Source organism: Aphelocoma coerulescens, chromosome 31, assembly GCF_041296385.1.
Source record: "Aphelocoma coerulescens isolate FSJ_1873_10779 chromosome 31, UR_Acoe_1.0, whole genome shotgun sequence".
In the NCBI taxonomy this organism is placed as follows: domain Eukaryota; kingdom Metazoa; phylum Chordata; class Aves; order Passeriformes; family Corvidae; genus Aphelocoma; species Aphelocoma coerulescens.
In genome coordinates, this window is record NC_091044.1 from 256,912 (window position 1) to 282,722 (window position 25,811).

Sequence of the window (25,811 nt, forward strand, 5' to 3'; positions counted from 1 at the left end):
CCGTTCTCTCCTCGTTCCCAGGTCTCCCCACGGTGCAGGTGGTTTCCAGCTGTGACCTCCTGTGCAACGGAGCATCCATGGATCCCACCGGCACGGCTACGACGGGTGGGATTTCATCTCCTTCCAGCTGGGATCTGGGAGCTTTGCGGTGTCCGACGGTGCCACCCAGATCCCCCAGAGGTGCTGGAAATCCAAAGGGATCCTGGCAGAGCAGATGAAGCATTACTTGGGACACACCTGTGTGGAAGAGCTCCCAAAATACATCGGATGTGGTTGGGAGGCTCTGGAGCACAAAGGTGGGTGTGGGAGGGGAATTCCTTTGGGAATGTGGGATTCAGGAATGGGGCACTTGGGAATGCAGGAATTCCTATGGAATTTCCATGGCTGGATCTCACTCTCATCCCAGTCAGGTGAGAATTCTGTGGATGGATCTCTCCCCTCAGCCCATTGCCATGGGAATTCCATGGGGAAATGATTGGAATTTATGGCTAATCAAACGACAGTGGTGAAATGAGAAGCAATCCCTGCTGCGATTCGCTGGGACATAAATCCCAATCCTTTCCCCAGGCCGGGTCTGTGGTGCCCGTGGCAGCGCCAGGAGAGTGCCCTCTCCCTGCCCCGAGCCGAGCTCGGGCCTTTCCTTCGGTGTTCTCTGCCCTGCCCGGGGCAGGAGGGCACTGACGGAGCGGCTTTGGTGGCACCGGGCACCGCCCGGGCTCCGGCCACTGCAGGTGGCTCCGGGGGAATGTCCAACACCAAAGCTTCAAGCCAACAACAGCTCCTGGAGGGGATTCTGCCCCCTCTGCCTGTCCTGGGAGCCCAAGGGCAACGCCCTGGGCACAACAGCCCAGAGTGCTGGAGCACAGTGTCCCTGGGCCAGGCCGTGTTCCCTGGATGTCCCCTGTCCCTCAGCTGTCCCGTGTCCCTCAGCTGCCCCATGTCCCTTGTCTATCCCGTGTCCCTTGTCCATCCCGTGTCCCTCAGCTGTCCTGTGACAGAGCCAGGGGTGGCAGCAGGACCTGGGGCAGCCCTGGGGGAGAACAACCCTGAGCCCCAGCTGGGCCAGTTCCCCCAGTTCCACCCAGGGAGGCCCAGGTCACTCCCAGCATGGGCCCTGGGGCTCCCAGTCACCCCCAGTATGATCCCAGTCACCTTCAGTTACACTCAGTATGATCCCAGTAGGATCCCAGTCACTCCCAGGATGATCCCACTATGATCCCACCATGGTCCCAGCTGTTCCCATTCACCCGTCTGTGCCCCCCAGATTTCTTCTGCAGCCCCCCCGTGAGAGTGGGGGGCAGGGGCCGAGTGCTGGTGCCCCCCTGCCTGCAGCAGATCCAGCGGTGAGGGGAGTTTGGGAGGTCCCTCAGCATTTGGGGTCCCCCCGGGATTTGGGGTGAATCCCCCGGGCCCCCCAGGATCTCCCTGAACACGCTGATGCTGCCCGTGCACAGCGAGAAGGTTCATACCTGGCATGGGGTCCCCAGCTCTGTCACCGGCATCGCCCAGGTACCCCAAAACCTCCCGGGAATCCCCAACACCCCCCCGGGGAACCCCAACCTCTCCTGAGACCGCGAGAATATCCACGGGACCCTCCAAAAACTCCCTAGGACCACAAAGTCCCATACAGACCCCCAAAACCCGCTCAGGACACCAGAATTCCCATGGGACCTCCCAACAGCCCCCAGACCCCCTTGAGAAGGTTTATACCTGGCACGGGGTCCCCATCTCCATCACCGGCAGGGACCCCAAAACAGCCTTGGGACCCCCAAATATTGCCCCCGGGATCGCCCAAACCCCCACTTTGGGACCCCTGAAAACCCCCCTCGGGAACACCCCAAAAAACACCGGGACCCCAAAAATCCCCGGGACTCACAAAACCCCCCCAGGAGCCCCTCGCGAATGTTCAGACCCAGCACGGGATCCGCATCGCCATCATCGGCACCACCCACGTACCCCCAAACCCTCCAGGGACCCGCAAACACTCCCGGGACCCCCAAACCCTCCCGGGGCTCCGCTGCCGGAATCAACAGTAGTGGTGTTGCCCTTTTAACGGGAATTATAGGGGGACCGACTTTACCTGGGGCTCTTAAAGCGGCGATGGTAGAGGGAACCCCAAAAATTCACCCTGGGGGGCAAAACAGCCCCTACAGGGGCTTGTAGTGGAGGGCCCCTAAAAATGTCACTTGAAGCCGTCATGATCCCCCCCTTAAAAGGGGCTTGTGGGGCTGCGGCCCCACAAACACCCTAAAATAGGGAGGAAAAAGCACCCCTGTAGTGGTGGGATCCCCACAAAAACACCTTACAAAGAGGAAAACTCCTCTTCAAAGGGGCCCGAAGATCCTTAAATGCCCTCAAAGAGGGACAAATTCCCTCCTCCGCTGGGGCCTCTCCGAGCCGGGAACTCTCCCGTTTGCTGCGCTCGGGGGAGCCCCGAACGACGACGGGTCCTGGGCTGAGCCCCCCACTCAGTCGGGGGTGGGGAGGGAACGGGGAGGACTGGGACGGGGTTTGGGGGTGCTGGGGTTAACTGGGGGACCCCACTAGAACCCCTTTCCCGCTGTCCCACCTCCCCGGATCCCCCCTCTCCCATCCCTTTCCCGTTGTTCCCCCAAAACCTCCGCTGCCCCAGCTCGCTCTGGGGTGACCCAGCCCTTTCCCATCGTGGCCCGGCCCGGCCCCGCTGCCCCGAGAGCTCCCGGAGGAAGGGCAGGAGGAGGAGGAGGCGGGACGGAGGAGGAGGAAGAGGAGGGCCGGGGGGAAGAAGGAGGAGCCGGAGCAGGCGGAGGAGGCTCCACGTGCGGGCATCGCTCTCTGCATCCGCAGCCGCTCGGGCCGGGAGCATCGCCCGCCCCGCATCCCGCAGGTGCCCGGGGAGGGGGAGCTCGCCCCAAACATCCCGGGCGGTGTTTTTGGAGGGGGGAGGGATATTTGGAGCTCCCAGGAAATCTGTTTGGGGCTCGCTGTTTCATCCTCTCTGTCGGGGCGGGCGGCGCGATGTTTGGAGCTTGCGGGACTCCAAAGCCGAGCCGCAGATGCCCCTCGGGCGGATATCGGGGGGTCCCGGGCGGTGTTTTTGGGGGTCCCGGTGGCGGTGCCGGCAGACCCCGGCGGGGGAATGCGGGTTCCCCCGCGGTGGGGGTTGGGCTTCCCGGGCCGGGCCCTCCGAGCTCTGCCGGGGCCCCGTGGGGACGGCGCGGGGCCGGCGGGGCCGGGGGGACACCGGTTTTGGGGACCCCCGGGAGAGCCGCGGCTTCCCTAAGCGGGACCCCGGAGAGAGGAGAGCCCCAGAAGCCCAAAGCGGGGACCCCGAGAGGGGGGACCCCTGGGATTGGCGGGATCCCGGAGGGGGGTCTGGGGGCTGCAGGGGCGGCATGGCCGGGAAGGGGGCTCGGGGGTCCCGGACCCGGGAAATGGCTGCTCCCAGTATGAGCCCAGTTCCCTCCCTGACTGGTTCCAGTTTCCTCGTCAGTCCCAGTATGATCCTGGTCACTTCCCCTCACTCCCTGTTGCTCCCAGTATGAACCCAGTCACTCCCAGTCATTCCCCATTATGATGCAATTTGCCCCCAGCATTGTCCCAGTCACTCCCAGTATGATGCCAGTCTCTCCCAGCAGGGCCCCAGTCACTCACATTTGCCCCCAGTTTCCCCCAGTGTGGTCCCAGTTCCCCCCAGCGCAATCCCAGTCACACCCAGTAAATCCCAGTTTCCCTGAACATTCTCATGGTTATGCCCTGTCACTCCCAGTATCATGCCAGTGGCCCCCGGTGTGATCCCAGTTGCTCCCTGTCAATGCCAGCATGACCCCAGTAGCCTCCAGTATGATCCCCGTGACTCCCAGTCTCTCCCAGTATATCCCAGTCACCCCCAGCATGCTCCCAGTCCTTCCCACTTCTTCCCAGTTGCTTTCAGCATGATTCCAGTTGCTCACAGCCACTTCCAGACAATCCCAGTATGATTCCAGTCACCCTCAGTATGATCCCAGTCTCACCCAGCATGGACCCATCTGCTCCCACTGTGATTCCGGTATGATCCCAGTTGCCCCCAGCATAGTTCCAGTTGTTCCCAGTTCCTCCCAGTATGATCCCAGTTGCCCCTAGAATAGTCCCAGTCACGCCCAGTTGCCCCCAGCATAGATCCAGTTGCTCCCAGGTACCTCCAGTGTTGTCCCATTTCTCCCCAGCATGATCCCAGCTGTTCCCATTGTGGTTCCAGTCACCCCCAGTATGGTTACAGACACTCCCAGTATATCCCAGTTGCCCTCAGCGTGCTTGTAGTCATTCCCAGGCACTTCCAGTTGCCCCAGTAAGGTTCCAGTTACCTCAGAATGATCCCAGTCTTTCCCAATTACTTCCAGGGTCCTCCCGCATGATCCCAGTTTCTGGCAGTTTCCCAAAGTGTGGTCCCAGTTGCTCCCAGTATGATCCCAGTTGTGGTCTCAGTCCCCTCAGCATGGTTCCAGTACCTTCCAGTTGATCCCAGATGCTCCCAATGTGTCCACATTTTCCTCCCAACATGGGCCCAGCAGCTCCCAGTAACCCCCAGTCAGGTTGCATTCACGCGCACTGTAATCCCAGTGGCTCCCAGGATGATCCCAGTAGGACCCGTAGTCACGGCCAGTATGGTTCCAGTCACTTCCAGTATGGTCCCAGTTGCCCCAAATGTGATCCCAGCTGCTCCCTCTCAATGCCAGTATGATCCCAGTCACTTACTGCCACTCCCAGTATGATCCCAGTTGCACCCAGTCATCCCCAGCATGGTTACAGTCACCCCCAGTATGATCCCAGGCACTCCCAGGTACTCCCAGTATTATTCCAGTCATGCCCAGAGTGACTCCCTGTCACTCCCAGTGTGGGCCCAGTCACTCCCAGTATGAATCCAGTCACTCCAGATATGATCCCATTTGCTCCCAGCATGGTCTCTGTTGCTCCCAGTCACTTCCAGCATGGTTCCAATCCCAGCCAGTACCTTTCCAGTCCCTCCCAGTATGACCGCAGTCATTCTCAGATACTCTGAGTACTATTCCAGTCATTCCCAGTATGATCCCAGTCAGTTGCAGTAGGATCCCAGTATGACCCCAGCATGGGCACAGCTGCTCCCATTATCTTCCAGTGTGGTTCCGGTTGAACCCAGTTGCCCCCAGTTCAGACCCAGTCACTCCCATTTGCTCTCAGTGTTGTCCCTGGATTGGGTTTTTTTGGGGGGGGGGGTGTGTTTGGAGAATGAAGAACTCCAAAGCTGAGCAGAAAATTCCCCTTGAGGGGACATTGGGAGGTCCCCAGCAGGTGTTTTTTGTTGGGTCTGCCGGCGTCAGGCACAGCCACCTCAAGCCTGGAGCCAGGGGGCTGCGAGACCCCCTGGAAGAGCTGTAGGGGGGAACCTCGGGACCCTCAGAGTGGGGGGAGCAGAGAGGGGCAGTACTGGGACCAGGGGAGCCCTGGCAGTCTGGAGGAGCAAACCCCTGTGACCCCCAGGACCCCAAAGTGGGGAGCCCAGAGAGGGGGGAGCGCTGCCATTCGCAGGACCCTCAACAGCCTGGAGAGGGGGAGGGGGGACTCCTTGGACCCCCTGCACCCCAAATCAGAGAATAAGGGAAAAGGACCCTTTGGACCCCCAAAACCCCCAGCATCTCTAAGTGGGGAGAGGGAAGAGGGAGAACTTCTCAGATTCCTGTGACTCCCAGCAATCTGGGGAGGGCAGAGACCAAATAGAGGGGGGACCCCCAATACAAGCATGACCCCCAGCAGCTGGGACAGGGGGGAACCCCCGAACACCAGAGGGGAGAGACCAGAGACTCCTGGGAGGCTTTTTCAGGGCAGAATCTTGGTGTTTGGGAGGTTTTTATAGACACACAACGCCCAGGGAGTTCTAGGGATGGACTTGGGCAGGGGGAACTTTGAAGCCAAAGCACTCATCCCTTGTTTTCCCCCCAAACCAGGATTTCCCATTCCCAACCCTTGGCCAGATGGAGGAGGAAGCTGCGAGGAAGAGGAAGATGCCCTGGGAGCCCCAGGCAGGTGAGGAGGAAGTCAGTGCCCCTTTCCCCCTCTCTCCTGCTCCATCTCCCAGCCCAGCATCGCCCCCGGCTGCAGGACAACCCCGCTGCCGACGCCGTCCTGCCAGGGATGGACTGGGGGGATCTCCTTCCCCTTCCCTGTGGCACGGAGGCAAATCCCATCCTCTCCTTGTCCTTCCTCCCCCAGACAAGGAGCTGAGGACGGAGCCCAGGGAGGACAAATCCCCGCGGCAGAACCTGGTGGAAGAGGCCGTTTTGAGCGGCTCCACGGCGCAGGAATCCAACGGGGAGGAAAAGCCCCGTAGATCCCACACGAGGAGGGGCTTCAAACACAGCCCAGGGAGCTCTGAGGAGGAAAGACCCACCCTGTGCCAGGAAGGTGGCTGGAGAGCCAGCCAGAGGTTGGACCCGGTGGTTCATGAGGAGCTTCACAATGGGGAGAAGCCCCACAAGTGTGGGGAATGTGGGAAGAGCTTCAGGTGGAGATGCCGCCTGATCTGCCACCAGAGGGTCCACACTGGGGAGAAGCCCTACGAGTGTGGGGAATGTGGGAAGAACTTCAGCCAGAGATTCCAGCTGACCTCCCACCAGATGATTCATAGTGGGGAGAGGCCCTACGAGTGTGGGGAATGTGGGAAGAACTTCAGCCAGAGATCCCACCTGACCTCCCACCAGATGATTCATAGTGGGGAGAGGCCCTACAAGTGTCCCGAATGTGGGAAGAGCTTCAACCAGCACGCCCACCTGATCCGCCACCATCGCATTCACACAAGGGAACAGCCTTATAAGTGCTTGGAATGTGGGAAGAGCTTCAGAGAGAGCTCCCACCTCATCCGCCATGAGCGTATCCACACCGGGGAGAGGCCCTATGAGTGTCCTGAGTGTCAGAAGAGGTTTCAGACCGGCTCAGATCTCCTCCGGCACGAGCGGATTCACTCAGAGGAGAGGCCCTTCCGCTGCCCCGACTGCGGGAAGGGTTTCAAGCAAAACTCCAGCCTCACCACCCACCGGCGCATCCACACCGGGGAGAGGCCCTACGAGTGTCCCCAGTGTGGGAAGAGCTTCTCCAGCAGCTCTAACTTGACCCAACACCAACGGAGGCACCAGTAAGGGAAGCCCTGAGAGTGCCCTGACTGCGGGAAGAGCTTTGTCCGCTGCTCCAACTTCATCCCCCAGCAGAGGACCCACGTTGGGAAGGGCCCTGGTTGTCAGGATTATGGGATTGGGATGACTCAGAAATGTCACAAGGATGATTTATTGCTGAATCAGTCTCATGTTTATTGAAGAGTGAGACAGGTGAGATGTTTGGGACAACATCTCTAATATCAAAAGCAGCAGTTACAGTAGCAATAGCAAACGCAGCAGCAGTGGCAGCTGCAGCAGGCACAGAGGCCAGGGGTAGCAGCAGCTGCAGCAGATCCAAAAGCTGAGGTAGTTAAAAGCAGCTTTTTTCTACAAGGCCTTTTATACTTTTTGAAGCCAATAAGCAAATGCCACAAGGCTTGTTAACACATTTGTACCAATCATCACTGTACGTGATTCTGCCACAGTGCATACTTTCTTATCCAGTCATCATACTGCTATTATGGCCTTTTGCACAGGCTTATATTACTGTATCTTAACTTTCTAAGAAACTTTATTATAAAATTTATTGTTAAACTCAAAACTCTTTACTCTTTTACTTATCACTATTATTTCTTGCATAAAACATGTTCTTACTTGTTAAAAATACATTTCTACTTCTATAAAGCATGTTTATTTTAAAACTACAAAACTAATTTCTTGCTTTAAACTGCAAAAGCTCATTGTTCTAACTCAGGCAGCCTTCGCCAAGGTCTCAGATCGAGACATGTATCCATTTCTATCTGTTCAAGCACAATGCTGTTTCTGTACCCTGTCAGCACCTGTGAGTTCTCTGTAACTTCATTTCCCACATCTCCCCCTCTGTTGAACTACAAAAATCTCTTTGATAGCTTTGTCGACCATTCATCGTGTGCACTGAAGTAGGCAAGGCGCCATTATCAACACAACTATGATAACAAGTAATATATATAGACTTATTTTCAAAGGCTGTTTTAACCAGGATGCTAAACCCCATCCATCAAACAAGTCATCTAACCAAGTCCCATCATTAACTCTGATTTTGGACATGCCTTCTCTTAACTGTTGTATGCTCTTATGAATGGACTCCGAGTGATCAGATAAATTCATGCAGCACATTTGTGAAGTTTTTTTTGCTCAGTTTTGCTCAGTTTTTTCCTTCCCCCTCTCAGGCTCAGTTTTGAGGCATAGAAAGACACAGAAATTAATTTCTGGGCATAGGCAGCGATATGGGATACACATCATAAGGTCACCCCAGGACAACATTCCATCAAAATCTTTACAGCCATGTCCATGAGCCAATAAAAGATAGTCAATTTAACGTCTTTAACGTCTGTTAGCAAATCACTCAATACAATTGGCGTGTTTACTCAGCCAACACCCCAATTGATCTAATTGTTTTAATGCTTGTCTAGAGACTACTTGAGGTAAAAACAATGATGCAGTAAATCTTTTCCCACAACCCCAAGGATTAAAATCGTTAGTGCACTCTGGTCCATATTGAGGGACAAATGATCTTTTCTCTCTGCGTCTGATCTGGCTAGTTATTTTTATACAAGGTGTGAATAAAGTAAGCTTTCCCAAACTACATGGTCCGCCCCTGATGTGCGATGGGATAGCAGACCAAGCTCTGTCTCCACAAATAAAGAACATTCCCTGTGGTAATAAAAGGGGAACTGTGCTAGATACATATGGAGTTAAAGAAGTATAGTTACACCAAAATGTCTGATTTTTAAAGACAGAGTGATGTGGAGAAACATCTTTGACTGCTGACTGATCTTTTCTTATATAGTTGAACTTGACACAGAAATCCATCTTTACCAAAGCAAGAAGCTCTAATTCTTGTGGTTCAAAGGATGCTTTGGGAAGGTGAGAAGTCCACCAATCCCACTTGTCTACTGGTGTCCAGAAATCCCACTGGTTTGACCCAGCTAGAGTGCCTCTCACTGCCTTAAGTTTTTTCGGTATTGGCCAAACATCTACTGGCATATCGACTAAGCAAGTTGGAAATGGTTTCTCGGGGGTTGTGGTCAAAAGACATATGGTATCTAGACCTGATGCATTAACTACAGTCACCCAAACATTTGTTTGGGGTTGGTCAACAAGTATACTTGCGTCGTTAAAAGCAAGCAAAGCAAAAAAGCATAAACATAACATCCAACTCAATTTCATCTTTCCCACTGTAACTCTTTTTGATACATAAACTACAGTCTCTGCAAAACTCGCAGCCTAGTTATGGAGCAGCCACTTTCTGGGCCTGCCTCTAGATCACTTTTCACTAGTGGGTTCTACTTGTTTCTGAGCTGCTTTAGAGGGGTTCTTGTTTTTGCTTCCTTTGGGTCTCCGTCTTGGTCTTTTCTGAGGTTCAGCGATTACAGGTTGTTCTTGGGTGTCCGCACGGACAGGAGACTCAGAGGTAGCAATGGAAGGCTGATCGATAGTGGAAGGTTGAGCGGGCCCTTCACTTTGTGTGCTCATCAGGCTCTTGTTGTCTCACGTGATATGGTTTCACATTCTTTGCTGGAACCCACTTAGGACCTGCACCTGTGGAGGCACAAGCATACCCTTTGCACCATGTTATTAGAGGATACGGATCTTTGATTTGTCCTGTTTCTGGATTTCTAATTAAAACTGGAGGATTCTCTTTTAATTTAACTTGAGTACTATTACTGCTGGTGAGGGGTCAGTAGCTCTGACCAAGGAAGAGGTGACCGGTCCAGAGAGATGGTCCCAAAAGGAATCGCCTTCCCGAGGCCCAGTGTTTTCCCTCAGCTGCTAGCTAGGAGGGCCTGTGCAGAAGCTGTCAGCTCTTTAGTGATTGTCAGCTCGTGATTTCAGCTCAGCTCTGCAGGACAGCCTCGAGGCCAGACCAGGGAGAGAGGCGAGAGGCTCGTGTAGCTGTTCTGCACGAGGTAGCTTTATTGGTGGTCCGTACTCCTGGTCCGTACTCTGGCGAAGGGGAGGCTAGGGACGAGCATCTCTCTCCCCTGCAAGGGCAGAGGGCTAGCTTTTATTGGGGTACAGGGAGTGGGTGTCAGAGGGTAAAGGCCAATGGGTTACAAAGGATCTGCACAGGGTCTCCCAGAGGATTCTGGGTCTGTCTTTTCTCGCCTAACTGAAAAGTTAGCTGCCTTCCCGGGGGGGTCCTGCTGGGAGGTTAAGCAATCTCCTTATCTCAGCAGACATCCCTCCAGGGCAGGGGCTGGGCATACCCTACAGAGTACTATTGGAAAAATGCCTAAAAGTTGGCGGGTTTGGCTTTGCAAAGCAACTGTTTAAAAAATTATATACATATAAAGCTTTACCTAAACGCATCTGTGGTGTTGCTTGCCCTGGTCCCCCTCTCTGTTGGTCTAGAATGCATTTCGAAGTGTGATGTGTTCTTTCAATGACGGCTTGACTCATGGGAGAGTAGGGAATACCAGAAGTGTGGTGAACACCCCAATCCATTAGAAATGTGGCCAATTTTTGAGCTGTATACACATACATGTTGTCTGTTTTTATTTCTTGGGGAACGCCTAATGAGGCGAATGCTTGCAAAAAATGTTGGCAAGCATGGGTAGCTGTTTCTCCTGCGTGTACAGAAGCAAAAACTGTGCCAGAAAAGGTATCCACTGACACATGGATATTTTTAAATTTTCCAAAAGATGGGTATTTAGTGATATCTGTTTACCATAATTGTAAACTCTGCAACGCTTGCGGGTTAACTGCTCCTGTGGAAACAGGGGATTGCACCAGTTGACAATCAGGGCAGGCATTTACAATTGCTCTTGCCTGATCTTTGGAAATGCAAAACATTTGCACAAGGGCTTGTGCTACAAACCATTGACAAATTGTGGATGAAGTTTTCATTCCTTGAGAGAGGACTACCCAGTGGTACCTCTGCAGTGGTTCTTGTCTGCTGACACTAGGGACTGAAAATGCAAACCATGGAGTGTCTTCTGGGAGAAGCGGAATGCTGAAGAAACAATCTTTTAGATCAATGATGACAATAGGCCAGTCTCTTGGAATCATCGAGAGGGAAGGAAGGCCAGGTTGGAGAGGTCCCATATCTTCAATCACTTCATTAATTCTTCTGAGATCATGAAACAATCTCCAGGAGTCAGAAGTTTTCTTGTGAATGGCAAATACAGGTGAATTCCAGGGACTGTTTGTTGGTTTAATGTGGCCTTTTTGCAGTTGTTCAGCTACCAGTTTTTTGAGGGCACTCAATTTCTTTTCTTCTAGGGACCACTGTGCCACCGAAACAGGGTCACTGGTCTTCCATGACAGCTTTGGAGCAGTGAGTGCTGTAGTGGCCCCTATTAAAAGTCCACTTCTAACCTTGCTCCCCGCTGAGATAGCAAGTCTCTTCCCCAAACTGTGATGGGCTTTCTCACAACAAAGGGATGAATGGCTGCTGTTTTCCCTTCATGGTCTTTGACTGCAATCATGAATTCACTCTGCAAGCACACTGCAACTCCACCAATACCTGTAAGAGAATCTGAAGGTATGATTAGCTTCCAATCACTTGGCCAAAACGAGTGAGAGATGATTGTGACATCTGCACCTGTGTCTAGCAGACCTGTGATCTTAATTGTCTTGTTGTTATGTGTCAGGCTGAAGGCCTGTAACAGTCTATGAGCTGTGGCCAGTTACAGTCTATGAGCTCGGTCCAATAAACTTCAGGTGATGGAGTAGAATTTGTTATTGAACGCAGACCTTGCTGACATTCCATTTTTATGGCCTGGTGTGTAGTTGTGGTGGGCACTGCAACAGCTGTGGCAATCTTCGTCCCTGCAGGAATCACCAATGGGGGTTTTGTAGCTTGAACTAAAACAGTCAATTCTTCATGACAATTAGCTGCAACAATAATTGGATAAATGATGAGGCCTATCATAGAACAAGCATCTTTCCCCATGATTAAAAATTCTTGCCTCTCTTCAGATGTTCCAGTGACTCCTGTATATATTGTATAATGAAATTCACGTGTAAAAAATGTTAATTTGGAAGCTGCCAAGTCGCAGAAGGACCCAGGGGGTAATAATCTGAGGAGGTGTTGGATGATCCTGCTGACCGTGTGTGGTGAGGTCCTCCAAATGCATCGGGCCCTTTCTGGTATGCTGCCACTACTTGTTTCGTCACGCGGTGGCACGTGCTGCCTTTCCAATTTCCCAACTGGGGCAGGAGATTTCCATCAACATCAAATTTAGAGCAACACTGGTTTGCAAAATGCCTTCCTTTTTTATATCTGGGGCAGCAATTAGGTTGCTTAGTATCTTCCACGGATTCTGGGCAGTTTTTTATTATGTGTCCAGGTTTTCCGCATCGGTAACAGGATCTATTGACAACCTCGGCCTGCATCACTGCCTTGGTGTTGTTTAGATTAAGAGCAGTGAGAATTTTAGCTAGCATGTCCGTTTGAGCTGCAAAAGCCTTCTGAAGTCTCTCCCCCAAGGTATCTGCTTGTATTGTGACAATGTGTTTGTGGAGCGGCCAAGTTTGCTGCAAGCCTCTAGCATCTGAAGTACGGTAGGCTCTGGATCAGGTAAAGCTCGGATAACTCTCTTGCAATCATCATCAGCATTAACAAAAGCAAGGTTATGGAGCAAAAGCAGACAGGCAGTATCGTCTTCGCATTGTCTCTTGATCGCTTGAGTTAAGCGATCAATGAAGGTTGTCTAGGGCTCCGAAACCCCCTGCAGTATTTGTGTATAAAGACTTTCAGGAGACCCTGCCAGTTGGATTTGCAAGAGAGCTTTATGAGCTGCCTCTTTAATATCACCAAGCATGTCTCTGGGTAAATCAGCCGCTTGGTCTTCTGCTCAGTCATGAGGCGGGTCGCCAGCTATTGTGAGCAATTGTAAGCACTGGATTAGGACAGCCAGCATAGCTCTCTAAAACTTTATTAAGGTGCCTTTGCCATTTGGATTCACACATGAGATATTGTGTGTCTGTTAAGATCATCTGTGAGACATATTGGCAATCAAACGATGTTAGATCAAAAGTAGCATATATGCCTTTCAGCAATTGCTTAAAATATGGCAAACTCAGTCCACTTTCCTTTATAGCTCTCCATAAATCTTTAATTTTGGTATGTCCCATATTCTCCCATTTTGGATTTCAATTCCATCTGTTGTATCTGACAGGCATAGCTAGAAGCGGACCATGCAACATATCAAAATCCCCCTCCTTAATCACTTTGCGTCTCTCTGCTACCCAATCTGTTACGGGATAGACTATCGCTTTACTGGGTTCCTGTTCCAGATTTACCGGACCTGAGTCTAATGGATCAATATCTTCTTCAGAACTGGAATCAGTTTCTAGGTCTTGCTCTGTTGCAACCTGTGCGTAGGTTCTGGAGGTTCCGGTTCCCTGTTGCCTTTTCCCTTCCTCTGTGTTAGTGGGAGCAGGTAGAGGTTGAGTAGGGAAAGGCGGGGGGCACGAGGGGTGTGGTGGTGGTACTGGAAGAGGGGTAGAGGGAACTGCCGGAGGCTGTGGTGAACCTGAAGGAGGTGGTGAGGGCGTGGTGGGATGAGACTGTGATCTAAAGATCTCAATAAGCACTCGAGATGCCGGAAGCAACTTAGCAGCTGGAAAATCACAGTGAGTAATTGCGTCATAGAGCTCAGCTCCAACCGATTGCCACAGAGACAAGGTAAAAGCGGATGCATTGGCAACATTTTTCTGTACCCAGCAGAGAAGATCTTTAAGTTCCACATTGGGCATGGTACGAGAGCTTGACCATATCAGTGATTTTAAATGGTCATAGACATCTCTATGTTCCCAGGACATTTCCTGTCCCATGTTCCCCAGAGCTCACCTGTACTCCTCCAACAGGTGCTCCTTTACGGACTCTCTCTGGGCTCGTCCAACAGGTTCAGGTGTTCTGCTTCCTTTCAGCAGCGAGTAGAAGTCCAATCCACCTTTCAGGTGCCTCTAGTCCGCGGAATCTGGTTTCATCTAACCACCTTTAAAATCGTTCTCTGGGGCGTCCCGACAATCGACACAGTCTTCTTCTGTCTTCTGTCCTTCCTCACACGACAGGGCACCACTTGGCAGGATTTTGGGGATTGTCCCGGGATTACTGAGAGAGATGTCACAAGGATGATTTATTGCTGAATCAGTCTCATGTTTATTGAAGGATGAGACAGGAGAGATGTTGCGGACAACATCTCTAATATCAAAAGCAGCAGTTACAGTAGCAATAGCAAACGCAGCAGCAGCAGCTGCAGCAGACAAAAATGCTGAGGTAGTTAAAAGCAGCTTTTCTCTACAAGGCCTTTTATACTTTTTAAGCCAATAAGCAAATGCCACAAGGCTTGTTAACACACTTGTACCAATCATCAGTCTATGATTTTGCCACAATGCGTATTTCTTAACCAATGAACATATCATTATTAAGGCTTGTTGTACAGGCTTGTATTACTACATCTTAACTTTCTAAGAAACTTTATTATAAAATTTATTGTTAAACTCAAAACTCTTTACTCTTTTACTTATCACTATTATTTCTTGCATAAAACATGTTCTTACTTGTTAAAATTACATTTCTACTTTTATAAGATAAATTTCTTTTAAAACTACAAAACTACATTCTCACTGCAAAAGCTCATTGTTCTAACTCAGGCAGCCTTCTCCAAGGTCTCAGATCGAGACATGTATCCATTTCTATCTGTTCAAGCACAATGCTGTTTCTGTACCCTGTCAGCACCTGTGAGTTCTCTGTAACTTCATTTCCCACAACCCGTGACCTTCCATCTTGGCTTCCTGGAATATACAAACAAATATTGTGTAAACTTCCCTATAAAACCAGAAAAACTTACAGTTTTTCTATGCTGTTTCTCTGAGCCACTTATTTCCAGAAGAAATTCTGTGTCAGATGCAAAGAAACAAGTTTCAGGGCCCCAGGTAAGGCAAAAGCATTTTGTACCTACTATCAGCATATTGACTGCAAATGCCTTCCAGTTGACACATTCTGTCAAGAAAGGTTTTGAACAGACAGACTAAGCCATGTAACAAGACAGAAGATATTTGAAAATTTCAGATATTTATATTAGTTATATTTACTTTCCATTATTTTGAAACCTATAGTTAATTATAGCTACCCTGTTTCCTCACATAGGTACCAGGTTTAAAGATGAAAACTTCAAATTACTACAACCCTGGGCTTCCTTTTTTACTTTCTCTTTCTAGTATCAATCCCAATGTAAAATTTTACCTCTTCTTACTATTAAAAAAAAAGCAATTAAAAATCCAAGCATACTAATGGCCGATGAAACCTTAAAAATATAATGTGATTGACACAAAACTTTCTGATTCCAGTGGTAAAATTCAACAGTTCTATCGCATTTATGACATATAAACCCCAGCTATTCCTTAGTATAACAGCTAAATATTGGTGCAAAGACCTAGATCATCACACTGCTTTTTTGGACAACCATTTAGAAATGTCATCCTTTCTCTCACTGCTTGGTTGTTAATCGATATTAAGAAATTCAAGGCTAGAAAAGAAAAGCAAAGCTAGGATAGCTTCTGGAATATTGCCCTTTCTTCAAATTGGGTTACATCATTTACATGCTTAATCTCTTCCAGGCTGGAAGAAAGAGTTTATAGCTCACTCTCAAGCCATTAACGTGCTACAGAACTGAAACACTACAGCTCACCAAAACCAAAATCCTCAACCTGGGGGACGTTGTGAGCAACACACCATGGAGGAGGCTGGGAGGAACAAGCCCCCTCATTCCCCAGCCTGTGATCACAATGCAGCACTGCAGCAGCCAGCACCACAGTCCCTGCTGCTTCCCACTGTGCTGTGGGGCAGCCAGAGAACACACATTGGCAGGGGGCTGCTGCACAGGCCTGGCTCCTCCCTCATTGACACCTCCTCCGGCCCCCACGGATGTCTGGAATGATTTAGTGTAGGTAAACCCTTCAGAGAGAGATACTGGTGCAGGCAGAAGATTGCTGAGGCTGTGCATGGAGCAGCGAGTGGCTCCTGCATAACACACAGGCATAACATAACAGTCAAAGTCTTCCAAGCCTAAGTACATTTATACCAACCCACTCGTGAAAAAAAGTTTAAGTGGATGTATGCAGCAGCAAAAACAGAAGAAACTACTGGACTTTCCCCTCTGCCTTCCTGTCTTATCTAGATTACAGACATGTGATGAGCTGTTCACTGCCTTCTTTCAAAGACTTGATATGTCTCCACAAGAAGAGCAAAGCTCATACCCTTCCATGGAACTCCTGCCCTATCTTTTGTGAATGATCCCGTTATGACAAACCTACCTTCTATGAGTCCTTGTATTCACCGTCAGATAGTTTTAGCAGCTGACTCCTTGACTTGTTGAGTGATCCCTGCTTATTTGAGATGCAAAAGCTGCTCCTCTACCACCAATTAAAATGGCTGCCAGGATTACTTCTGATGCTATCAGTTCTTTATCAGAACCTACAGACGGCCCTGTTTAATTTCTTACAGCATGACGGAATGACGGCTTCGCTAATGGTGTGTTGAGCTCTTAGACCTCCAGCACCCAACACCATTCACGTCCCCGTGCACAGGGAATTCAGGCACGGCACTTCCCAAAAGCTCATTACCTAGGCTCAGAAGGCGAACACCAGCTCCAAATCCCAGACAACGTGCTAATAAAACATGACCTATACTCCAGCAGTTTTCCAAGGGCTCTTAAATCCACCCTCCTCCCCACAGCATTCTGAGAAAGGCTAGTGCACAGGACAAATAAACATCAGCCAGCCCAGGAATCAGTGCTGGATGCCTGGCATATTTTCTGTGTTGCTTGCAAAGCAGGAGGCATCTCCCTTTGTTGCTGATGCAGATTGTTTCCGATCTCTCAGCATGTCTCTCTCAGCCACTTGCTCCTGAAACTTAAAAGGAAACCAGTGCACACCTAATTTGAAAAATGCCTTGCAGATTCCACAGCAGAAGGGATTGAGTACGTTGGAGGGGGTAAAAGAAACTGTTTCACAGGGCTATTGAAGCCATGTGTGACAGGCTAAACAAAACCTCCAGGCAATTCTGTCACAAGTTTTTTTCGCTTCTTACAACTTGCAAACAGAGTGGGTGGCCATATGTCTATCCCTTCTCCTTCTTTTTCAACAAATGAAGTGAGGAGGATTTTATTTTTTTATATAGTTTAGTTTGTAACAGTTCTGCCTTTATTGTTTTCAGATTGACTATGTGCAACTGAACAAGTTTCGTCATTAAACACACAAGCAGATGATGATCATGCTGATGAGGCTCCTCATGCTATAGGATTCCTCTTACATGTCAGGCTACATTTATCTTTCATTCCTCTAAGAAAAAGGTCATGTAGTGTGTAACACACATCACGGACCCAGAGTGTAAATGCAGAGCCAAAACACTAGCCTGTGTCCAAGATATTCAAGGAAAAATAAACAGAATCTGAAAAAAGTTTACAATAAAATAATAAGCCAGACTCCTTCCTCTTTCCTTTCCACACTCAAGCAAAGGTCAAGATTAAGATAAACATAAATAGGGGTTTTCTCTCCCCATACTTGATGCCTTGTAAAGGACAAGGCTAGGGCTTCCTTCCCAGTCTGTGTGGACTAAAGAGAAAGGTTACCCAACGAAAATCTTGGTCTTGATGGCATATGCATGGATGGGACTGTACTTCAAATAGGAGATTTACAGGAAAGAGTCTCAAGGAAATCTAAAAAAGCTTCCTGTCTCCAGTCTGTCTCTGAGCCCAATCTGTCAAAATGGGTTTTTCCTCCTGCCTGCTGATTGACATTACTATCTTTTTTCTTTTCCAAGCACACCAAAGGTGGAGAAGCATGGATTTAACTCAACAATTAAGCTCTCCCTGAGAAACAGGAGTGGACCTTTATGACCATCTCCTTTGATTTAAGCTACTCAGCATTTCTGATTGAGCAGTGGACACCACCCTCTCCTCGTTCCAAAGCAGCTAGCCTACACAGAAAAGCAGTTGTTTGGGAATAAAGCAATACATTCACGTACATTTTTAATACCAGCTCTAATGCATTTCCAACAGTGAAAGGTGAAAAGACATTTCATTCAAACTGTTCAGCATATCTACAAGATATTAAACTGGAGTTCTGGTAAAACAATAATTTATCCTATTCCCCACTTAACTAAAAGCAAGTCAATCTGTACTTTGGGATAAGGATTGAGAATACCATTCTTCAGAAAGGGGTGAATTCATACAACAAAGAGTTCAGTCCCAGCATATTAGAAAAGTTTTGGATTTAGTGTTGCTCACAGGGACTCTGCCTCCTGGAAATTGCTATTCCAGCATGGCAATTGTCTTTACTGAATGAGCAATTCAAACATATACATATGTAAGGAAACAAAGAAGGAAGTTGGGCTATTAGCTACTTTTCTCTCCCCTGGTTCTACATTTTCCATCCCTTTATGCAAACTCCAGCTTCTTTTTGTGCTTCTTGGTCCCCATCTCTTTTTAAGTTCTTTGCCAAGGCAATTCCACTCTTTATTTTTCCTCCAGAATGTAACTCCCACTCCAAGCACCCATCCTACACAGGATTCCTTTGTGTGTCCTAGCCTTGTTCCTCACCTTAACACAATGTCTTCAATTCCCTACCTGCCCTTCATTTAATCAGCATTTCCTAAATGCTGACCCATCCCATCATCATCTCCACCCGGAACAGAATTTCCCAGGCCATTCCAAGTCCTTTATAGTTCTTAAAATACTGTGGCCAACCCCTGACCGTGATTTCCCCCACCCCTGCCTCCATGCAGACCTTGTTGTCTCCCAGCACCAGGATCGTTCCCACTGGCCCAGGTCTGCATTTAGCGAAGCCAACAGTACTTCTACCACTGCTTTCAGCAAGACCCCCACTGAGTCTTTACATCTCAACATATCCAGATGATGTCTACTTAGCATGGAATGTAGTTACTGTCCAAGAGTTGCATGTCCCAAGCAATTTCTTAGCATAATAAATTTTAAATCCTTTGGGTTTAAGTGTTTGGAAATCATCTGCTAGTGTATATAGCAACTTCAGTACATTCTTATTTTCATTATCTATGTAGAGCTAAGGAATTCCAATTATGAGAGGCTGTATTCTGTAAGCTCATTAAAAGTTAATATCCACCACAACACTGTCTCTCTATTTCATTGGTTCTTTGCAATTGCTTAGCAAAGATAACAAGCACCAGGCTTTTTAAGAGAGAGACACACTTTCTTACATAAAAAGACACAATCTTGTTCCCACCAAAGCACTCACACAGGTGAAAGCCACAAATTTCCTGCCTCTTCCTTCCTTTCCAAACCAGTGCAGCATGAGAGAAAGCAGCTGTTTCCCGAGGCCGATGGGTCACAGACAGGTCAGATGACATTGAGGCTTGTTCCTCAGAGGCTGTCAGCAAGCAGCAGATGATGATCTCAAGGATCCAGGTGACACCATCACCCTCTCAAGAGAGGAATCCTTTAAGCAAGCACATTGCTCATCACTTCCATCCTGCTTTGGTTTAATGAACCAGCTCTTCCTGGCAATGAGCAGCAAGGGGATCTAATTTGACTGTTGCTATCCTTTTACATTTTATTCAATCATTACATCAGAACAGGCATTTTACTTTTGTTTCACATTACTCCAGAGGACCTTGGCACAAAGCAAAATGAAGTCAAATGAGAAATAGCTAGCTTAAATTTATATACACCAACAAATCATGCTGTGTTTCAACAAGTGTAAGAGAGACATGGAACTTTCCTTCCCTCTGAGCAGCTGCAAGCATAAAAAAAGCAATGATGCAACATTCATTAATAAAACTTTCTTGGAAATCTCTTCTTATGGACATATTCAACATCTGCAGGAGATACCCCAAACGTACTCAGTGTGCTGCACTTCCCTTTGTTGCCTCTCTGAGGCGTAGTGACCTGGTTCAGGAACGGCACGACGACCACCTCAGGTCGTTCGGGCCATCAGCTCACAGACACCAATGTGGTGGATGGCAAAATGGCATTTATTCATGGATTGCATAGGGTTAAATAACTTGGGTTTGCCGTGTCACTTCCTTCTGCTTACGTATTACCTGTTGAGGGGAGGGGTTCTCTCTGCCCGTACAACGTGAAATCTTCCGAACGCCTATCCCTAATCACCCACATTCCCCCCCCCCATAATTAATTAAAAAACATACAAAGTATAAACAGTATAAAATTTCAAGAACTAGTAAAACCTACATAACAAGTTGTAAAAAGTGATATAACATGTATAAAATAAACGCGCTTTAGAGCAATTGTTGGCGGTCAACAAATAAAATGTTAGCCTTTTCTAAATGGCTTTTAACAAACAACACCAATTTGTTTAATATGCAAGGCCCGAGAATCAACGTTAGGAGTATCATAGTGAGGGGGCCTATTAGAGTGGAAACAAGGGTGGTCCGCCATGGAGACTTCTTAACAAATTCCTGCCTTGCCTTATGGTCCTTCAGCTTCACCAGGGCCAAAGCTTGCTGCTCACAGTCAGTACACGAATCCCTGGGGTGTTACCATCCTCTCGGAGTGAGAAAAGCACTCGAGATGGTGAACAAAGAGATGGGGCAGTTTCCTGAAGCCTGAGAAGGATGTTCTCAACTCAGTGGCACAGAGTCTGCTTTTGTTCAGACAGGAATTAAGAGGAAAAATGGCAGAAATTCATAATAGGGATGACGAGGAGAAACATTGGGCTGTGCACACATTCAGTCCAAGCAACATCAGCTCCAGGTGTGGTTTAAAATTCACGTTTGTGCTTTATTGAAGCCATGCACTGTATTTATGGCTCTCAGTGAATTCTGTATCCAAAAGGGACACGTTAGATGATTAAAAATTAGTTGGATTTCTTTCCTTCTCCTGTAGCAGTGCCAGTAGGAGAGGTAACAAAGGCAGTTCCCTGGCCTTCAGACATTGCACAGAAGTGGGATACATTGATACAAACACATGTAGCCAATCTGCAGGTATTTAATTCAGGGCCTAAGACATGAAGCTAGGCTTCTTTTAATAAATCAGACAGGGATGAGCTCCTGACATTAATATTCCACTCCTCCCTCTTTCGGCTGAGACAGTCTGGACAACACGAATATCCCTAATACAGATCCAGGGCTCTGGTATAACAGCCACCCCAAAAAGCCATAGTTCCAGCTACCTTTCCTTTCTTTGCATCATACCAGGAGGAATCAAAAGGAATGAAAGCTATTTCATTTATTATCACAGGTGAGAACCCCTCTAAGTACACAGGAAGAGAAGTTGTATTTTGTAACCTTGTTCTCCATCTAGAAGTAAAACAGGGGCTGGTGGGAGGCATTGAGGGGAACAGAGAAAATGCTGAAAAGAAACTGAGGAATGTGAAGCCAAATTTTCAAGCATTCCAGGCAATCACACCACTCAGGGACATTCTACAGCTCAGCAAATCACATGCTGGAATGCAGTGGAGTATGGAGGAGGGAAATAGGGAACTGCTCAACAAAATAGGTGCTACAGCCTCTTGTGCTCAGGCTCTTAGCCCAAAGTATGTTCCAGCTCCAACTGAAGGGCATTCTGAACCAGAAGAGCACTGACGTTTTTGATTTTGGCAGTTCACAGTTCTCAGACATCAGAACATCTGTGGCTCCTCTCATCATTATTTTTGCTGTTTTCACTACTGGCCATCAAGTTTCCTGCAGTAGCCATCCCTGAACCCTGGATCACTACTACATTGATAACACAGAGCATGGCTCTGAGAGTGCATTAGTGAGGTACCAGGAGAAAACCCAAATGATGATCCTCCTCACAGAAAAGGTAACAGACAAAAAAAAGTGTGAAACTTTTTAAAAGATGGCTGAAATTAGGCAAATTCTTAAAATTAAGTAAATGTCTGAAATTAAATTTAAGCAAATTTAACTGTTGCAAAGTATTCTGAATACACATACAGTACAATATACTAGAGTCCAAAATTAAAAACTTACAGTCATAGAAATATGGGGTAAGGGATATGTTTATTTGGAAAAATCAGTTCAGCAGAGATCTCTTTGCTACAAATATCTTGAATTTAATTCTTCTGCCTTGATACAAACTCCTAAGAAAATGAAAAATAAAATAAAAAATCCTACAGGAAAAGCTTGTGTTGGATGCAATCTACTCACTCAGACCTGATACAAAAGTCTAATTTATTCTCTTGATTTAATGTCTTAAGGAGAATGAATTAATTATTCTTCCACTCAGAAGTCTATGGCATTAATCCTGAGTTGAATCAGAGAAAATTCAATCTCTCATGAGTTCCCACTCCATTTACTTTCCTTGTAGTATTCTGTTTCAGGGACAAGTAATGAGAAAAGTGACATACAAGCTCCTCCACTGTTTTTAATTTGGCATAAAACCATGTATTTCACCAAGAGAAAATTCCACTTCCACCTGTATGAATTTAATACTCTTTCTTCACTGCACTGAAATCAAAGTCAGTGATTCGAACCACGGTTAATTGTGCTGGAACAGAGTCCAAGAGACTTGTGAAGTATTCACATAAAATATCCAGTGATTGTCTCCACTTCAAATGCTACAATCCCTTCGGAAAAAGTCCTAAAGAAGCCCAGATCCTGAGGTTTATTTATTTAAAGGAGGCTGAATCACCTTTTAACTTGCATTAAAATTGTCTGTAACGTTTTAGAATACAATACATAAGAAAGACTTGGTTTTGCTGTAAAGTGCAAAAGAAAGACAATCGAGACAGAGGCACTTGGGGCTGAAGCTGCTTCTCACGTGCTTTAGAACCCAGACAGGAACTCCTGCCTTTCTGTCTTAGCAGATGACTCTTTTCCTGTGATCAGAAGGAATTACCCTCAGAGGCACAGCAGTGAAAATGAGCGCCTGCACACTGCAGCTCTGTCAAGGGTCCCTCTCGAGGCCAGAGACCATCCACGTCTCACCCGCACGAGCAGAGGTCCTTCGGCAATCCTTATCCATCTGGGCTACGAAAGTCTCTGTACTCACTCCATGAGCAAAATCCTCACACACATCCCACTCTGTGCTTCTTAAACACCGGAAGATGGAAGATGAAAAAGCCAGTTTTACTGGCTTAAAGGAAAACTTTGTCTCTGTTGCCTCGTATCAATACAAAGGAGGTTTTTTCCTCCTTCAATGAGTATTCAATATCACATAACATTAAAAGCTTTTGCACAGGATGAGCTAGATTTGAAAATGCATGGTTCTGAGAGCTTACCAATATATTTTGGGAGAAAAAATAATTTTCAGTGGTGAGCATTGCTATGAATGAAGCAGCAATTTACAGAAAGAACACTTAAAACTGAGGATAAGCATCTATGTGCAAAACCGCTTTGCCTCATGCACCCTTTCTGAAAAGCAGTAGTGATCTACACATGGGGAAAAATCTGCATTGTTTGTAAAAAGATTGTTTGGAAGTATCCCATTCCCATCTGTCAGGGACTGCAGAACTGATACACAGAAAGTGCTCCTACAGGGATCTTTTGCAGAAGTAGCACTCTGGAGAACATCTGGGGAAGACATACAGGGATGATAGGAAAGTATATTTTGTTTACTTTATTTTTTCCAGATGACCCAGTAGCAGACCCTCAGCATGTACAGTCTGAGAATTTTGGAACAGTTTAGATGGTAACAGATGGGTGAATATTGCTGCCAGTAACTGTTGATGGGGTGCACTGCCTTTGGTGCTATGTCTGAAAGAGGGAGGGCTTCACACTGCAATAAAAGAAGAATGGGAAACAATTAAAGGTACAGAAGAAGCTGAGCGGGCTGTGTGTTTTGTGGCAGCCCAATTCTGAACTGTTTGAAGAGGCAGATCTAAGGCTATTTTACTGCCATTCTTGAGAGCTTATGATGGTGTTCAAACAGCTGCTATCTCTTAGCACAACTCTATTAACCTTAGTTCCACGACAGTGAGTTTAATGTTAGGGTTATGTCACTGAAACAGGCTTGGGAGTTCCTCTGGCTTTCCCATACAATTATCTTGGTTTGCTGTTTTGTCTCCAAGCTTCCCGTTGCACATTCCTCAATCCTAATCTGTGTCCACCTTATCCACATGGAACCATTTACTCATGGCAGAGTCAGGAGTGTCAACCCAACCCTACACTGTGTTACGCAATTGTACAGCCATCAAGGCTGTGAAGTAATTTACCCAGTTATTCCTAATTTACACAAATAAAAGTGAAAATAGGATTGTACCAAAGAGGACTGGAAACTCTTATATTGAACAGTAACCTGAAAAGTTAAATAAAACCATCAAATTAAAAAGTTGCCTCACTTAAATTTTTTTGGACACAAACACATCTAGACAAATGGGAAAAACATCTACCTTTACTACATCTAGATTAATCCCGGAATGCTTACAAACAAACTGCTGAGCAGTAGTCCAGTAGCCCAATATCTGTTCTATTCTTGCTCCTTCTTGCAGAGAAATCAAAATAATCTCAATTTAAGAATAAACATTTTTGCTAAAAATGTTAACATTATGCTGTTCCAGTTGGCAAGTTCCAAAAAGAAGGATTAAGTACATAAATGAAAATTTAGCACTGCACTTTCAAACTTGAATGCTTGAGGGAAGGCATAGAATAAGATATCTAATAGTTAGAATTGTTATATCTGAGTTACTTAAACTGAAGAATTTGGGTCCCAGTTTTTCACACTAAGATACTGAAAATTTTGTACATTATACTTGTGTCACTGACAACAAATATAAAAGGAATTTGGAAATATAGTGGAGCTAGGGCAAGGAATATCTGCAGAAGCTCAGAACTTCCTGAAGTCAAGATCATTCATTCTCCCAGAATTGCCCTCAGTGTCAATGACCTCCTGCTAATCTGTGAAGAAGGATTCCCACAAACATGCTCCCTGCATGTCAGCAGCCCATGGGTACAGGTGGGTCCTGCAGAAAGAAAGACTGGAGAACCTCTTAATTCCTTTCCCACCTGAACGTGTTTTCTAAGGAGGGTTAACAAAAACCATGCATTAAACATTACCTGAAAATAAGGCTCCTGGAGATTGGAAGCACCTCATTCATACAAAGAAAATACATTGCTCTAAACTAGAGCTATAAAAGCCCAAATGCTTCTTTTGCCCTTACATCAGCTTTGCTTCAGTTTGGTCCAGGCTTTAGCTCAGTCAGACCAAGAACATGGTGAACAAATGTGTGATGAAGGCCCGAGCTTTATAAACTCTTTACCTCCAGCTCCACATTAGCACCCTCAGCTGCACACACTGTCAGCCTCCTCCCTGGGATGGGAATGCAGCCTCTGAGTTTCACTGAAAAGTGAGACAGAGCATCTTAAATGACAGGTGATTAACCTGATAAATTAACACATTTTATTCTGCACTGAACAAATGAGGAATGTTTACACACAAAATTCCAACATCTCAAGTGGGAAAGCTGCAAGTCCCAGATGGGGAGCAAGAACAAACAGCTGGATAGCATTTTAAAGTTAGATTATCTTCATTCCCCATCTTTATGGTATTCACAGAAAAGTTTACATTTGCTAACCTAATTAAACATTAAGCTTCAATATATGTTACCTCAGTGGGTTTAGGATTTGGGGTGGGTTTTTTTCCCTTACATAACCTATATTAAGTATAATGGCTGAATGTGATAGTGATCTTGTCTTGTGTGGAAGAAAGAGCAATAAAAAAAGGTTTGGGTTTTTTTTTAAATATTTGAGCAGATTTTTTCACAAGGATAGCCTCCTGAAAGTCTTTCTTTTATGGTACTTTCCAATAT

The 25,811-nt window shown here is 47.2% G+C and overlaps 1 protein-coding gene and 1 long non-coding RNA gene across 2 annotated transcripts; one reads left to right on the plus strand and one right to left on the minus strand.

Annotated features, from left to right (window-relative positions):
• Positions 1-1,138: 1,138 nt before the first annotated feature.
• On the plus strand, positions 1,139-7,127 carry LOC138100300 (zinc finger protein 70-like). Its single transcript, XM_068998112.1, has 7 exons — positions 1,139-1,178; positions 1,265-1,343; positions 1,419-1,509; positions 1,890-2,032; positions 2,653-2,866; positions 5,940-6,018; positions 6,205-7,127. Exons 1-7 carry the CDS (start codon positions 1,139-1,141, stop codon positions 7,125-7,127), a joined length of 1,569 nt encoding a protein of 522 aa, XP_068854213.1.
• A 149-nt stretch (positions 7,128-7,276) lies between these two features.
• On the minus strand, positions 7,277-14,869 carry LOC138100406 (uncharacterized). The gene is made up of 3 exons (XR_011146814.1): positions 14,812-14,869; positions 13,921-14,184; positions 7,277-9,662 (listed from the first exon to the last, which is right to left on the minus strand). It is a non-coding gene; the product is annotated as an uncharacterized lncRNA (long non-coding RNA).
• Between the last annotated feature and the right edge of the window lie 10,942 nt (positions 14,870-25,811).

Coding starts and splice junctions, on each gene's coding strand:
- LOC138100300 (XM_068998112.1), top strand. CDS start 1,139: ATGATCCCAGTCACCTTCAGTTACACTCAGTATGATCCCA. Junction 1,344..1,418: donor TGCCTGCAGCAGATCCAGCG/GTGAGGGGAGTT, acceptor CGGGCCCCCCAG/GATCTCCCTGAACACGCTGA. Junction 1,510..1,889: donor CTGTCACCGGCATCGCCCAG/GTACCCCAAAAC, acceptor AAACCCCCCCAG/GAGCCCCTCGCGAATGTTCA.